The following is a 17,115-nucleotide window of genomic DNA, read 5'->3' as shown; positions in this document are numbered from 1 at the left end:
CACTCCTTTTTAAAACGTTCAAAGTGTGTCTGTATTCTTTCACAGTGTGAAATAAAGATGTTTTCAGACTGCTGTCATTCTGAATATGATGCCTCAAGAAAGGTTCTACAATAATATATAATAAATCTACTATGTATCTGTATATTCTAATTTGTTGAGATAGTGAATTGGTGGGTTTTTGTTAAATGTGAGCCAGAATCATCACAATTAAAGGAACCAAAGATTTAAACTACTTCAGTCTGTGTGCATTGAATTTATTTAATACACGAGTTTCACAATTTGAGTTGAATTACTGAAATAAATGAACTTTTCCACGACATTCTAATGTATTGAGATGCACCTGTATATCTATGGGACCAATGAAAATCATATACAATAATGTGTATTATTATTTTTTTAATTACTTTTAGATTTACTTTTCATTCAGAAAGAAATGGCAAAGAAATGGCAAGTAAAACATTGAGATAAATGTAAAATTTTGAGGGAGAAAGACTGAAATAATATTTTCTTGTAAAACCTACTCCAATAATCTTTGTTTTATTTCAACTTTGAAAAGTCATTTTTACAGTGTACTTAAATATGGCATATACATCACAAACTTTTTTCAGACTTAGTGATTTATCAACATTTACATCAGCCGCCATGTAATCCAAACGCAAGAGACCATTAGTGTTAACATTTCAAAACAAAATCTCTCTTGATGCCAGCAGACCTTTAAACAGCTAAAGTAATCTGGTTTATTATGTTCCATGATCTTTTCTGCATCTCTCCACAGACGTGCTAATCACTCCCAGGGATGCAAGCTTCAGAACAACAAGTGTTCCTGGCTGCTTTGCCCTTTTGCCTGCAGATCTCTGGGGCCCGAGATGCTCGAGTCTCTCGTGCCATCACTCTTGCTCAGTCTAGGCTCGGTGGAGGTCGTGAAATGTCAGAGATTCCCGCTAGCCTCAGTGAAAGCGTGTTAATTACCACAAACATCCTGCAGCTCAGAGTCCAATACTCAGATGTCGAAAGGACAAATGTCTTGTTATCTCAACAAAGCTCCCTTTTGTGAATTATTGCCTTTTTTTAGGAACACAAACACATGTTGAAGAAAAGGGCATGGTTTTCCAGAAAGGCTGGAATTAATTGTTTGTTTGTTTTTTGACAGGTGTGTGATATGAAGATGAAGTGAAGATGAGGTGATGTAAGTTCACTTTATTTAACTGACAATTTGATGTCTATACGAATCATGTATTTGGTCAAACCAAAATAAAATACATTTAAAGTCAACGTTACCATTCTAAAGATTTTTTAAATGCTTATCAAGGCTGCATTTATTTGAGCAAAAATACAGTAAAAACAGCAATATTGTGAAATTTTATTACAATTTAAAATAGCGGTTGTATATTTTAATATATTTTGAAATGTAATTTATTCCTGCGATGCAAAGCTTAACTTTCAGCATCATTACTCCAGTCTTCAGTGTCACATGATCCTTCAGAAATCATTCTAATATGCTGATTTGCTGCTCAAGAAACATTTCTTATTATTATTAATGTTGAAAATAGTTGTGCTGCTTCATATTTTGTGGAAACCATGATCCAAGTTTTTTTCAGGACCCTTTCATGAAAATAGAAAAATTAAAAAGAATTGTATTTGTTTAAAGCAGACATTTTTGTAACAATGTAAAAGTCTTTACTGTCACATTTGATCAATTTAATGCAACCTTGCTGAATAAAAGTATTCATTTTCTGACCCCAAACTACATATTTTTTTTTTTCAAAAATAGTAAAAACAGCAATATTGTGAAATTTTATTACAATTTAAAATAGCGGTTGTATATTTAAATATATTTTGAAATGTAATTTATTCCTGCGATGCAAAGCTTAACTTTCAGCATCATTACTCCAGTCTTCAGTGTCACATGATCCTTCAGAAATCATTCTAATATGCTGATTTGCTGCTCAAGAAGCATTTCTTATTATTATTAATGTTGAAAATTTCAACATTCATATTTTGTGGAAACCATGATCCAAGTTTTTTTCAAGACCCTTTCATGAAAATAGAAAAATTAAAAAGAATTGTATTTGTTTAAAGCAGACATTTTTGTAACAATGTAAAAGTCTTTACTGTCACATTTGATCAATTTAATGCAACCTTGCTGAATAAAAGTATTCATTTTCTGACCCCAAACTACATATATATATTAAGATGAAGTTACATGTATTTAATTTAATGAGGACAAATAAGACAGGGAGCAATTAGTAGCAATTTAACCCTTTGTTGCCTTATTAATTTTAATTTTTAATTTTAATGTTTTTATAGAAATAATTGATAGTAGATATTCCAGGGGTTACAGTGATTTTACATTTATGTTTTTTTTTTTTCATCAGTAAAAACTACAATATGAAAAAGGTTCAAAAGTTAGTGGGGTCGCTTTAACCCACGGAGTTGAAAAACAACACGCGGCCGGCAACGATGAAAATGTAGACCAATTCCGAGGTAAAACTGTGGACTTGGCAACACTTGCGCAGCGCGCTGTCATACGGCCAATGTAAACACAGAGGACATAAAGTAAGCGATTATGCATTTATTTATTGTGTGATCTGCCGCAGAAGCCAGCGAAATTATGCGCAGGCAATATGAAAAATAAAGACAAGGATGTGACAGAAGAGAGCAGAGTTTTGAAACATTTATGATGCGAGCCCTCATGTTTTGCTTGTATACAGTGGTGTACGGGACACCCCCGCAGCCCCTGCGGTGCGTGGGGGCCCCGTCGCAGGACATTCTAAAAGGCAGTGCTTCGAGACACTGCAAAAGACGCGAGACGTGAGCGCAAAGGTAGTGCAGTGGAGCGGGCTTAATGTTCTAAAACAACAACCGGGGAAAATCACATTTTTCTCACATTTCACTTGTCATAAACACTATACTTTAAGACAACCGCACCATAATCGAAGTGGATATTTTTATGCTTAAAGTGGCTTATGTACGGAGCCCCACACATGACATGCAGGAAAAATTTGTATTTGTAATTTGTAAAGCGTGCGCAGTCACATGATCCTTCAGAAATCATTCTAATATGCTGATTTGCTGCTCAAGAAGCATTTCTTATTATTATTAATGTTGAAAATTTCAACATTCATATTTTGTGGAAACCATGATCCAAGTTTTTTTCAAGACCCTTTCATGAAAATAGAAAAATTAAAAAGAATTGTATTTGTCTAAAGCAGACATTTTTGTAACAATGTAAAAGTCTTTACTGTCACATTTGATCAATTTAATGCAACCTTGCTGAATAAAAGTATTCATTTTCTGACCCCAAACTACATATATATATTAAGATGAAGTTACATGTATTTAATTTAATGAGGACAAATAAGACAGGGAGCAATTAGTAGCAATTTAACCCTTTGTTGCCTTATTAATTTTAATTTTTAATTTTAATGTTTTTATAGAAATAATTGATAGTAGATATTCCAGGGGTTACAGTGATTTTACATTTATGTTTTTTTTTTTTCATCAGTAAAAACTACAATATGAAAAAGGTTCAAAAGTTAGTGGGTCGCTTTAACCCACGGAGTTGAAAAACAACCCGCGGCCGGCAACGATGAAAATGTAGCCCAATTCCGAGGTATAACTGTGGACTTGGCAACACTTGCGCAGCGCGCTGTAATACTGCCAATGTAAACACGGAGGACATAAAGTAAGCGATTATGCGTTTATTTATTGTGTGATCTGCCGCGGAATGCGGTGCGTGGAGGCCCCGTCGCAGGACATTCTAAAAGGCAGTGCTTCGAGACACTGCAAAAGACGCGAGACGTGAGTGCAAAGGTAGTGCAGTGGAGTGGGCTTAATGTTCTAAAACAACAACTGGGGAAAATCAAATTTTTCTCACATTTCACTTGTCATAAGCACTATACTTCTAAGACAACCGCACCGTTAGACAGATTGTGAACAATATTTGAGAGAAATAGGCCTTTTGTGTACATAGAAAAAGTCTTAGATCTTTGAGTTCAGCTCATGAAAAATGGGGGCAAAAACAAAAGTGTTGCGTTTATAATTTTGTTCAGTGTATTTGGATGCTAAAATAATATTTATTACGTATAGGTTTTACACTTAACTCGCATTATCGACGTAAATCATCATCCTTCACAAAGGCTATAACAGCACAGTGAGGCGTTGGTCACTCTGAACGCAACAACGGACTTTTTCAATTGAGCATTGTAACTTTTATGTTTCTTTATGTATTTTATTTTGATAACGAACAGGCTGCGATGTCAAGGTAGCAAAAATGTTGTGTGTACGCGTGAGGCGCCAGCGCGATCACTGCATTGTTTTTCCAACAGTTAATCGTAATTTAGTCATATACCAACGCTGGTTGGTCATACAAGCAAGACACCATTCATCACTGTTTAGCGGTTCACTGACGACTTGTCACCAGATTTTGTCATGCAATTAATCGTTCGTTCTCGAAATTGAAAGTGATCAAGACATTTCTCCGGAGCACAATGTTACAAGAAAGAAGTCTGCCCAGTTTAGCTCTAAGTATTGAGAATGCCCGCGCTCGCAACATCGACATTAAAGCTGCAGTCAAAGACTTTGCGCACCAAAACGCTCAAAAATTTTCTCAAAAATTTAGCATATATAGTAATTCTTTTAATTTGTTTTTCTCCTAGTTTTTTTTTTTTTTTTACTGTTCGTTTTCTTACTGAAAGACATGAATTTTGCTTGTATAATTTTTTTAAACAGTTAGCGAGGCTTATAGGACAGTGAAACGTGCTGGCCATTAGCCTACATGAAATTCATTAATGCAATGATAATTCACCACATTCATTACTGATAAATCAGTTAAGTAAATAGAAGAAACGGACTCAGTAGTATAATTGCAGCAGATGCACAATACATTTTTGTACATGACATCACTGCTGGTGGGAGGGGCCCCATCTCGTTCTTTGCATATCTTCATTTCTAATTTATCACTTTGTTTTAACATTTTTTGTTTGTTTATTGCATTAAAAGAGAATATAAGTGAATTTGATACATTTTTATTTTTTCATTTTACATTTTATCATAATACAGTTGGATATAAAGTAGCATTTACTTGCAGCCTATACAGCACTCAATCAAGTTTGATGTTTGGCCCTTCATAGGAAAACATTTGGACAAATACTTGAATTCTTCTGACATCACATGAGGTTGTCATGCGCAGTTCTTTGGGATCGCAAAGGTGAGACCGACCTCTATTCCAAAGACAGAAATCACATGGTATAAAATGAGGTTTCTCTTCTACTTCCTTCACACCAGACTGGAGCAGCTGCAGAGGTATGACTGGAAAGACAACTGAACTTTATGTGACTCACTTTGATGTGAATTTGTTGATGCAACTGAATTTTACATTGAGAATAACATTGCTCTATCTTAGTTATCTTGACGCACATTGTTACACCTCCTACATGCTCTTCTCTTTTTTGTCCAGAAAGCGGTGCTATCAAAAAATGAACGTTTCACTTGTGGGTAACATCACACAACCCAAGTATCTGCGGGACAGCTTTAGCTCAGCGGTGACTAGGAATGTGATCGTGGTCGGTTTGTGCATCTCCATCAACTATATCAATGGCACGCTCGTCCACACCTTCATCAAGCATGAGATCTTCACCGGAAACCCTCGCTACATTCTCTTCATTCACATGGTGTTCAATGACATGATTCAGCTGATGATTGCAGTCGTCCTTCACATTTTAAGCTACACTGTGTTTACTCTCAATGTCTCTTTCTGCTGTGTTTTATTGATGAGTGTTATATTCACAACGCTCAACACACCGCTGAATCTCGCTACCATGGCTATAGAGCGCTATATAGCCATATGCAACCCTTTACGTCATGCTCAGATCTGTACCGTACGTAAAACGTACATCCTTATCGGCCTGATCTGGGTCCTGAGTGCCATTCAGGTTCTACCAGACCTGTTCATCCTGTTGGCTACAAAACCTCTAACCTTCTTCTACAGCAACATCCCCTGCATCAGAGATTATATGTTTGATAACCCATATATAGTAGAAAAGAGAAATGTTGTGTACATCATTTACCTGACCTTTGTGTGGCTCACTATAGTGTATACTTACTTGAAGATCATGTTTGTTGCAAAGGCCACGAACTCAGATGCTCGCAAAGCTCGGAGTACCATCATCCTACACGGGATCCAGCTTCTGATGTGCATGCTAACGTTTGTCGGGCCCTTCCTGGACAGGCTGCTCGCAGAAATGTTTCCGCTGTTTATTATAGATACGAGATTCTCAAGTTATTTAGTAATCCAGATAATGCCCAGGTTTATCAGTCCAATTGTGTATGGCATGAGAGATCAAATGTTTTGCAAATACCTGAAAAGATACTTACTGTGTACAATGTTCAAGATGAGGAGAAAAACACAAAATCTCCAACCCAGTGGGAATTTGGCAAAAGTTTCTAATAAATCCATGTGAAAGTTCACTTTATTAAAATATTGTGAAGAAAATAAATGTTGGCTTTGTAAGCAACATCTGTGGATGAATATGATTTGTTTGAAAAATTATTTAATAAATATATACTGCACTACATGTACAATGAGCAGAATTAATACATTGAAATGTAATGAATGATTGACGCTACCGAGGTGGATAGAGACCCCAGCACTGGCTCATAATATTAAACTTAATGTACCCAGATGTTTAGTTATCATCCAGATTGGATCTTGTTTTGCAGGAAACAATGTAATTTTTAAAGTGAGAAATTGCATAAGATAATAAGAACGTTTGAAGGAAGTTAAGCATAAACAAGTAACAAAACAAATGCTTATTCAGAGTGTATGGCAGCTGTACCTGAACTTCCCAGACATACCAGCATAAAAAATGCCAATGGAAATACTCCTTTACATTGTACAATGAAAACACACATACGTTACTAAATTAGTAGTTTCAATTGACCTTTTTCTTTTTCTCAGCTTTTAGATTTTGCAAATCTGACTCATTTTCTGTGGATGTTTGTGTAAATAGTATAAATGAAAAGCTGTAATTTTCTCATCACATTTCAGATCACATACCATGTGATATCTAATAACTGTGTTTTCTCATTATTATGATCTGTAATGTTAGTTACACTAAGAGAGATTCATGATCTACATAATTAAAATAATTATGTATGTGTGTGTGTATATATATATATATATATATATATAAAATGTACATATCAAATACATCATATATATATATATATATATATATATTAATAAATTGATATTACCTCCATCTAAGGAAATGTCATTAGTTATGTCACTGGGGCAAATAAAGAAAATAAAACACAAGCTTAGTGAAACGTATGTCGGAAAAATAATAATTCGGACATATATGATGTTCTTAGAAAAATGCCCCCTAAAACTAGGCCTATTCTGATATATCCTATTTCAAAATCTTATTTTTCCTATATATATTTACTAAGCATGAGAGCGTTTTCTTTTCTAGTTTTTTTCTTGAAACTCTCCCAAACAACATTGTTTATTTTTTTGTTTTTTTGTTTTTGAGGCTTTCTGTGACCCCACGACTCAGCTATTTTCTGCAGTTCTCCAACTGTGATCCTTGGAGTCTTTGGCCACTCAAACTCTCCTCCTCACCGTGCATTAGGACGACATAGATATTTTCACAGCCTTCTTTGATCATATTTACCAAGGGTATGAATAATATTGAGCACAGCTGTATGTTACAATTGGTTTATGTGAGTATTTGTGTATCAAACATATTATAGGAATATCTTTGCTTTTTAAATATCTTTGCTATCACATAAACATGTGATAACATTAACAATGAAGGTTTTAATGCTATACTGCTGTTTTGTCGGCACGGTCTCATGAAAATGCGTATAAATAGTACGCCAAATAAAAACAAAAACTCGTGGTATTGATACGCAAAAATGGACTTTGGCCTGCATATACGCCAAAGTCCATTTTTGCATATCAATACCACGAGTTTTCGTTTTTATTTGGAGTATTATTTATACGCAATTTCATGAGATCGGGTTTTTTCAGGGTTGTGGGTATAAGGGATGCAGCTACGGCCAGAAAATAACAATAAATTAAATTTATACCTATTAGATCAGATTATGTGTTTTATTAACGTCTACACCCAACCCTAAACCTAACCTTACAATAATGCAAATACAGTAATTAATTGTTGTTCAGCTTGACAAAAATGATACAATATTGATGTGCGCTTGCCTAGTAGGACAGTCTGGCCTTAGCTGTATATCCCTTCTAGCCCCAACCATTCTTCAGAGGATGATTCTTAAATTATTACATTTAGTGCACCACCAGTCATAAAAATATTTATATTTAATTTGTTTGCTGCTTTTAACCAAAGTGGCTTACACTGCATTCGGGATACACACTAATCAGATATATACTGTATACTAAAATATATATTACATACTGTGTATAAATAGATAGACAGATAGATAGATCTGATCAAGTGTGTATCTTGAATGCAATGTAAGCTACTTTGGATAAAAGCATCAAACAAATTAAATATCCAACAATATCTTGAGATATTAGCCTATAAAAAAAATGAATAGGCAAGATTGGCATGCATTTACATGGGGTTTTCCTCTTTTTTTCAGACTTAAGGCCTGAAGATGATGAATTTAACCAGAGGCCAACAACTTCTCATGAGAGACACGTTCACCATGGCCTTCATTAAGAACTTCATCGTGGTCCTGGTGTGGTTCCTCCTCAGCTACATCAATGGCAGTGTCCTGGCCACATTCTTCAGGCATCAGATCTTTTACGAAGACCCTCGCTATATTCTATTCATACATATGGTCATTAATGACGCAGGGGTCCTGACCAAGTGTCAATACTGTATGTGACGAGTTGGGAGCGAGAATGTGTTGGTGTTGGTTTGCACCTCTGTTTACATCTTTTGGTCCCTGGGAAAAACAAAACTGTGCTAATGCCAAACCCCTGAAGAGTTTTCTGTGCATCCTCCAATCAGCTGCCCTGATCTATATCACATCCATACGGTATAAGATTCACCACAGGCCTGGACTTTCAGACAGGGCAGGCGGCATTTTAGGTAAGAGTGGATCTGACTAACCATATCTCTAAACTCTAGCTAGATATCTTAAATGAAGCAAATTGGAAAATAACATTACGCTGAGACATACTGTGCCTTACAAGTCATGTTTATTTTATTTCGTTCAGGAAACATAGCTGTTTAAGTGTTCATATTTATTTAATTGTGCAGCAGTTGCTCTAGCAATAGAAAAAGTATATCTTCATGCATATGCATGTAGGTATTATATACTTGCTTATATAGCCATACTGCTCTATAACAAATGTTAAATAATTAAAAATTTTAAAGCTTTACAGAGTAAAAAGATGAATGGTACAATGCAAGAATGTGTAGCCTATTACTGTATTGTGTGTAGTTGTGTACACTGTGTCTATAATGTGTGCTTTATCATCTCAGGTTGAGAACATGAACTCCAGCACTTTACTACTTCTGAATGTCATACCGCGGGACAGCTTCAGCGCTGCTCTCACTAAAAACATTGTGGCCATGCTTGTGTGGCTGGCACTCAGTATCCTTAACTGCAGTATGGTGTCCACTTTCCGCAAGCACCGTTTCTTCTATGAAGATCCACGTTATATCATGTTTATCTGCATGGTCATTAATGATGGTGTACAACTGACACTGGTCACCTCCTTGTATGTGGTTAGTATTGAGATGAAATACAGGGCCAAAAAAATTATTTAAAGGACACTTATAAATGCCTGAATACAATTGCATTGGATTCAAAATATCAAGCATGTGGCATTTATTTTAAATATTTAAAGTAAAACTAAGTAATATTGTGAAATATTATCACAGTTTAAAAAAAAAGTTTTCTGTTTGATTATATCTTAAAATGATGTGGCATTTATTTTAAATATTTAAAGTAAAACTAAGTAATATTGTGAAATATTATCACAGTTTAAAAAAAAAAGTTTTCTGTTTGATTATATCTTAAAATGCATTTATTTTTTGTGATGCAAAGTTGAATTTTCAGCATCATTACTCCAGTCTTCAGTTTCCACATCATTCTAATATGCTGATCTGCTGCTCTTTTCTTATTATTATCTTATTATTACCCCTCCCCCCACCACCACCCAAAAAAAGTAGAAAGTTGAATCATTTGTTGCAATATCATATCACTAAAATTGAAAACGTAACTTTAAATGTTTTTATTTTTAGTTTAAATTCATTTTTAGTTTAAAACTCAGTGTTGATATTTTTGTAATACATCATTTATGAGTAGAAAGTTTTAAAAAATCAGCATTATTTGAAATAGAAATCTCTTGTAGCAAATTTAATTACTGTCACTTTTGATGAATTTAATTTTTATTTCTTTCCAAAAAAAATTTAAAATGTTTATTTTTTCTTTTAAAAATGTAAAAATGAAACAAGTGCTTGTGAGTGAATATCTTTTCTATTTTGTTACTATTTTATTTTGTTTTTAGATTGTTAAATCATTAATTGTAACAATTTTCATACGATAAAAATTTAAAACATTTTAATTTTTACTCAAAAAACTGAATAAATCCTTAAGACAGTTTGAACAGATGAAAACAAATGTGTTTAAGCATAATTACTGTATAATGAAACAATGTCGTTTCCAGTGTGCATGTCGTTTGTGTTCTTTTCTTCCTGTTCTAGGTGAGTTATGCCTTTTCAAAGATTCTGGCGTCTGCCTGCTGTCCACTGATCTTGACCGCTGCGACGACCACGCGCTCCACCCCGCTCATCCTGGCCGGCATGGCCCTGGAGTGCTACATCTCCATCTGCTTCCCCCTCCATTACAGCCACATCTGCACTGTCGCACGCACCATGTGGATGATCGGGGTCATATTCCTCCTGAGCCTCACTCCCCCCATCACTGATCTTTTCATCACCGTGGCCAAAGAACCACCACTGTTCTTCCACACATCCATTTTCTGCGATCACTCACTTCTATTCCGAGACCATTCGATTTATTACAAGAACTGCGTGTTTGATAGTGTGTATTTCTCTTTTGTCTTCTTGACTTTGCTTTATACGTACTATAAGATCATGCTGACGGCCCGTGCGGCCTCCACTGACCTGGTGTCAGCCAAGAAGGCCCGTAACACAGTGTTACTCCATGGGGTTCAGCTGCTGCTGTGCATGCTGGCGTTTGTCGTGCCGTCCATGCAGGTTCCGCTCATACAGCTGTTTCCAATGTACGGCCTAGAGATCCGTTATGTTAATTTTCTTCTGGTCTACATTATCCCACGATTTCTCAGTCCTATGATTTATGGGTTCAGGGATGAGAAGTTTCGCAAGTATTGGCTCAGGTACTTTGTCTCTAAAGCACACAAAGTAGACAATTCTGTCACAGCCAGACAATTCTCTCAAAAGCCTGGATAGTGTTTTGTTCATTTCATGTATGATTTGTAGGTGACACTGATTTTTGGAGTCGAGAAATTTTTCAGAAATCGAAAATTTAATTTTAACAGGCAACAGGACATTTGAAGAAATTGTTGATACAGAAAACTATATGATTCAAAAGAACAAAATAATGAAAGACCTGTTTGAAAAGAAGCCCTTCACATTGCTAAATTGATAAACACTTTTGGCACTATAAAAACTTTATATAAAGGTTTATAATAATATATAAGATAGGGTAGTTAAATTTGATTTTAAAAAATGTTACAATTTTAAGTTAAAATGTGTATGTGTATGAGCAAAGTATATAGTTGCTATAACTGGTGTTCTTGTTTTTTTAATTAAAAAAGCCCTGCGGTGTAATTTTAAAAGTACAAATATTCCATGTAGTTTTTAAAGCAGTATGAGGTTACTCATATGAAACTGCATGTACTATACAGCTTATTAACATTAGAATTATTGTTTGGAATAGTTTTAGATGCAGTCTATCAGGCCACATTGCAGGACATTGTCATTTAAACTGCCCAAATGGTAAAAAAAAAAAAAAACATCTAGGTCATGCAAACCTTGATCAAGCTTACATCATCTTAAAGAAGCTCATTAATTCAGCACAAATCCTCAGTTGTTCAGTTTGCCCTTCAGAGAGCACAACCATTGCATCATTGTAACAACAAATACAGAAGAGGCTATCATGCATTTGCCATAGCAATACGGCAGGTCAGTTTATGTATTCAGTGTCATGAAATTTGTAAAGTCTCACTACAATCATGGAAAATGTGAATGTCTTTTCTCTTCAGCATTACCTAATTAATATTGTTTTTTATAATGCTAATGTATTATATACAGTACTTTAAGTGAGCTTGTATAACTTTATACTGATAATTGAAATGCTGACATTGACTGCTGAGACACTACAACATATTATTCCAATTATAGTGTACTTATCTATAGTGTACGTATCTAAGTCTGTAAGTAATTTAACCACTGGAATTCTTCAGCTGTTGCAGGTTACAGGATCATAATGAACAGCACCATTCCAATGGATCAGTTTTATGACACATTCATCAAGAACTTCATCAGTGTAGTCCTCGACCTAATCATCAACTATATCAATGGGACATTTGTGCTTGTCTTCTTCAAAAATACTATTTTCTATAGTGACCCAAGATACATTTTATACACCCATTTGGTAATCAATGACATAATAATGCTGTCCATTTCCGTGGGCTTACAAGTCACAATATATGTTGTGGGTACCTTCAGTCTCTCAGTTTGCTGTGTTTTGCTATTTGTTGCCGTTATAGTCACCAAGAACTCTCCACTAAATCTGGCCTGCATGTCCATAGAGCGATACATTGCCATTTGCAAGCCATTACATCACCCGCAAATATGTACAGTTCGCAGGACCTACGTGCTCATCTGGTTCATAGGACTCTGTCAGCAGTGCCAGCTTTCAGTGATATATTCATCACATTATCAACTCGACCGGCAAGCTTTTTCTCTACTGCCATTTTATGTCACAGGGTGTTCATTTACAACACCTGGCAACACGCAGTCAATGATACTGTGTCGAATGTTGTGTATTTGTTATTTGTGTGGACTACGCTGATCGTCACCTACTTCAAGGTTCTTTCTGCAGCAAACGCTGCTAGTACAGATCGAGTGTCTGCTAGAAAGGCCCGGAACACGATACTGCTGCACGGAGGTCAGCTTTTACTGTGTATGATGTCCTACATCACCCCACTCATCAGTACAGCACTTATAGATATTTTTCCTCGGAGTCGATCAACCATTCTGTTTATTCTTTTTTTGTTGTCAAATATTCTACCAAGGTTACTAAGCCCATTGATCTACGGGTTAAGAGATAAACAATTTGCTGAGCGTGTTAAAGTGTATTTTTGTTGCAAACAAATAAAGACACAGATAATACCAGTGAACTAAGCTATGAACAGAATATGTTTAATATTCACATTTATCTTACTTGAATTGATCAGCATTTGATTCGGTGTGAATGTACATATGTGATATTTGTTAACTGGCTTTTTTCACTCCTGATGTGTGGTATGAAGATCTGAAATAGTTTGTTTAGTCTAGATAACCTGTAAATTCTCTTTATGTTTTTGCAGGTTGGGTATGTATATAAAAATATATCAAATTCAAAGCATAAGTGTCTGTTTGCGGAGTCATATTTTTAACCACTTGGTCTACCTATAGCAGGGATGGGCAACTTTGGTCCTGGTGTACTGTCCTGAAGAGTTTAGCTCCAACCCTAATCAAACACCCTAACTCCCCTTACGAAAAAGAAGTTTATTCAAGTATGCTATTAGTATACTTCTTTTAAACTAAAAAATAGGAAAGTATACTTTCAGTCTACTTTTTATGTACTTCTCAGAAATTTGCTTTATGTACTTCTCAGAAATCTCAGAAATATACTTAAAATGACATTTAATTATACTTGACTTATACTTAGAAAAAATTGACATTTATTTTAGCTATAGCCTACTTGTGCTCCGAGAATGTTTTCATTGTTATACGGTAGGGGGCGCTATTACACATCTTCTGTACAGAATTTCCAAAATAAACAGAAACAGTGAAGAAGAAACCGACAAACGTCTCAGTTATGTTTGTAACCTTGGTTCCCTGAATAGGGAACGAGATGCTGCGACAGAGGTCTCTATGGGAACACCTACAGTGTGACGAATGTCTGAAGCCCTTATACCATCACGCCAATTCATTGGCCAATAGCGCTTAGCACCGCCCCGTGCATACGTCACGTATGCCATATCAGCGTGCTGCGTGCTATTTCATCAGATTTCCACATGACGAAGGAAGTGCTATCGAAGGTACGAGAATGGCCGGCTTCGCAGCATCTCGTTCCCTAGTCAGGGAACCAAGGTTACATACGTAACCGAGACGTTCTCTTTCATAGGTTCACTTCAATGCTGCGACAGCGGTCGCTATGGGAACGCTATACCATAACACCTTCATGTACCTGAAGAGAGCTGGAAGACCGAGGAAAGCGACTTCTTAAGTGGATAAGACCCGGGAGCCAGGAGCCAACCATATGGCCAGACTGTATAACTTAACGAAGTGCTGGGAGAGGACCCTCCCGTCGCAGCACAGATATCTTCCAACAAAGACCCTTTAAAAAGAGCCTGAGAAGAAGCCATTGCTCTCGTGAATGAGCACGCACCCCTAGAGGTGAGGTCAGACCATGCGCCTCATAAGCCAAGAGATAGCCTCCACTATCCAATGAGACATTCTCTGTTTAGTGACTGCAGCTCCTTTGTTTTTAACACCAATCATACAAACAACTGGTCAGATCCACACCACTGGACTGTGCGGTCGACATAGATCTTCAACGCCCTCACCAGGCAAGACTCACAAGTTGCACATCACTATCTGACCCAGCAATCAGCAGGGGAGAAAGCCTCCAACCACTTGCTGAAAGCGAAACGAAGTCGAAGCAACCTAGGAACGTACACAGGCCTAGGTCACAGTAAGACATTAACCAGCCCCGGGGCAAAGTCCATACAAGAACGGCTGATATAAAGAGCCTGCAGATCCCCATTTCTCTTAAGAGAGGATAGAACCACCAAAATAACCGTCTTAAAGGTCAAAGTTATCTGACACAGACTTAAACGGCTCAAATGGATGACCTGCCAGGCCTTCCTAAATGATAGATAAGTCCCAAGAAGGAATCCGTGCCGGGCGGAAAGGCCTAAGCCGTCTCGACCCCTGCATGAAACGGGAAACCAGAGGGTGTCATCCAACTGAAACACCTCACGGAACATGCTCAGCAGATATGGCTGCCACATAATCTTGAGAGTGGCAGGGGCCACCTCCTTAGAAAACAACTCTGAAGAAACTCAGTATCGACCTACAGGGCAATGGACTGGGTCCAGATTGCGTTACCTACACCAGGAGGCAAAAAGCTTCCCCTTAAGGGCATACAAGCGTCTCATGGAGGAAGCCCTAGAATTAAGAATAGTGTCGGTAATCTCTGCCGAGAAACCGGAACATATCAACGCACTCCACTCAGGGGCCACACCCATAATCCGAATGGGGGTGCCAATCATGCCCCGAGCCTGAGTCAGCAGGTCATGTCTGAGGGGAACCTCCCAAGGAGGGCCCGGCTAACAGACTGACTAATTCCGAGAACCATGACTGAGTGGGCCAGAACGGGGCCACCAACAGCAGACGTTCCACTCTGTCTGTCCGTACACTGAACAGAACCGCTGGGAGCAAACGGATTGGCGGGAAGACATGAAGACTGGTCCTGGTCCTGGTCAACTCTAGGGCCAGAGCGTCCATACCAAAGGCGACGGAGGAGACAGGGAAAAACCAGAGCGGGCAATGTGTTGTCATGCTTGAAGCAAACAAGTTCACTTCCACTTGGCCGGACCACTGCCAAATGAGACTCACCACCTGAGGGTGCGATCTCCATTCTCTGGCCAAACTCTGTCTCGAGAACAAATCCACTCTTGAGTTCAGGTGACCTGGGACATGGACTGCCCTGACCGACAGGAACTTGGTCTGCGCCCAAAGAAGAACTCACCTCGCCAACCTGCACAGGGGGCGAGAGTGTAAACCTCCCTGACTAATCAGTACAAGACCACAGCCGTGTTGCCATCCTGACCTAAATGCCAGCATCACCAAACGGCTTATGTGATTGAGCTAATACCAGCCAATCGTTAAGGTGACTCAAAACTCAGACACCCTGGAGCCACAACGGGGCCAGAGATGTGTCCCTTCACCTTGCGTTCGATGCCAGTTCAAATGGAAGGATGCAGTATTGGCAAGCTTTATTCCAAAAGCAAGCCTGAGGAACTTCCTGTGTCTCTTGATGATCTGGATGCAGAAGTACACATCCTAGATTGATGGTCATGATCCAATCTCCGGTTCAGATAGAGGCAGGATGAACCTCTGTGTCATCATCATGAAATTGCTACTCAAGCACAAGATTAGGTAATGCAAATGCAAATCCAAATCAACGCAACCAGTCACATTAGAAGTGACAGCGTTACTTCCAAAACGGGTAGTCACCATAGAAGCTGGATGGTATGACAATACAACAGACTGATCCTCCTTCATGAGGCCCCGAAACACCTGAGTTGCGGGAAAAACCTCTGAAACAGGAAATAGATCCTAAAATCAGGCCAGCCAGCGCCAACCACAGAAGTGGGAGCTTGGAAGTCGACACAGACCCTCACCAATGGCCTTAGGGCTATCCTCTCGATCTCCGAAAGCAAAGACACAGAGAGCGGTCAAAATCAGTCCGAAACGCAACAAGCGGCGGAACAGCTGACAGAGAGTCAAATACCTTATAGGTTGCCCACATTCACGCAAAAGTTACAGCTCAATGCGACAGCAGAGCTGACAAGAACAGAGTAATTAGTTATGCAAATCACTGCTTGGTAGCATGAAGTGTGCAGTCACATAGTGCAGCCAGTCATGTGAAGCGAGTGTTGGTAGTATAAGCGCCGCATCAATCACATGAATGCTATGCGATGGCGCCGCAGACGGCAGCCTCAGTGTTTGGCTCTCCAGTGTTTGTACTGTTTTTGTTAGTTTTTCCTATTTTTTGTTTCTCAAACACGATCGGTTTTACCAGGGATGAGCTGCTGAACATTCGGCAGTACACACCACACAATCTTCTACCGGATTT

The 17,115-nt window shown here is 37.8% G+C and overlaps 2 protein-coding genes and 1 pseudogene across 2 annotated transcripts; all 3 read left to right on the top strand.

Annotated features, from left to right (window-relative positions):
- The first annotated feature begins 796 nt into the window (after window positions 1-796).
- On the top strand, window positions 797-6,461 carry LOC107708044 (olfactory receptor 8J3-like). The gene is made up of 4 exons (XM_016512192.1): window positions 797-927; window positions 2,712-2,823; window positions 5,192-5,304; window positions 5,459-6,461. Exons 1-4 carry the CDS (start codon window positions 797-799, stop codon window positions 6,459-6,461), a joined length of 1,359 nt encoding a protein of 452 aa, XP_016367678.1.
- Window positions 6,462-8,640: 2,179 nt separating this feature from the next.
- On the top strand, window positions 8,641-11,429 carry LOC107708043 (olfactory receptor 51L1-like; annotated as a pseudogene).
- A 1,039-nt stretch (window positions 11,430-12,468) lies between these two features.
- Window positions 12,469-13,388, top strand: LOC107708042 (olfactory receptor 52I2-like). Its single transcript, XM_016512190.1, is given in 2 exon segments — window positions 12,469-12,874; window positions 12,877-13,388. Coding segments are annotated over 2 exon segments (918 nt in total).
- Window positions 13,389-17,115: the final 3,727 nt, after the last annotated feature.

The sequence above is a fragment of the Sinocyclocheilus rhinocerous genome, unplaced genomic scaffold, assembly GCF_001515625.1.
Source record: "Sinocyclocheilus rhinocerous isolate Xijiao unplaced genomic scaffold, SAMN03320098_v1.1 scaffold113, whole genome shotgun sequence".
NCBI classification, from domain to species: Eukaryota; Metazoa; Chordata; class Actinopteri; order Cypriniformes; family Cyprinidae; genus Sinocyclocheilus; species Sinocyclocheilus rhinocerous.
The sequence above is the reverse complement of the archived record's forward strand: the minus strand, read 5'-3'. Positions and strand labels throughout refer to the sequence as shown.

Coding starts and splice junctions, on each gene's coding strand:
- LOC107708044 (XM_016512192.1), top strand. CDS start 797: ATGCAAGCTTCAGAACAACAAGTGTTCCTGGCTGCTTTGCCCTTTTGC. Junction 928..2,711: donor CTCGGTGGAGGTCGTGAAAT/GTCAGAGATTCC, acceptor GCTTGTATACAG/TGGTGTACGGGACACCCCCG. Junction 2,824..5,191: donor CGCGAGACGTGAGCGCAAAG/GTAGTGCAGTGG, acceptor TGTCATGCGCAG/TTCTTTGGGATCGCAAAGGT.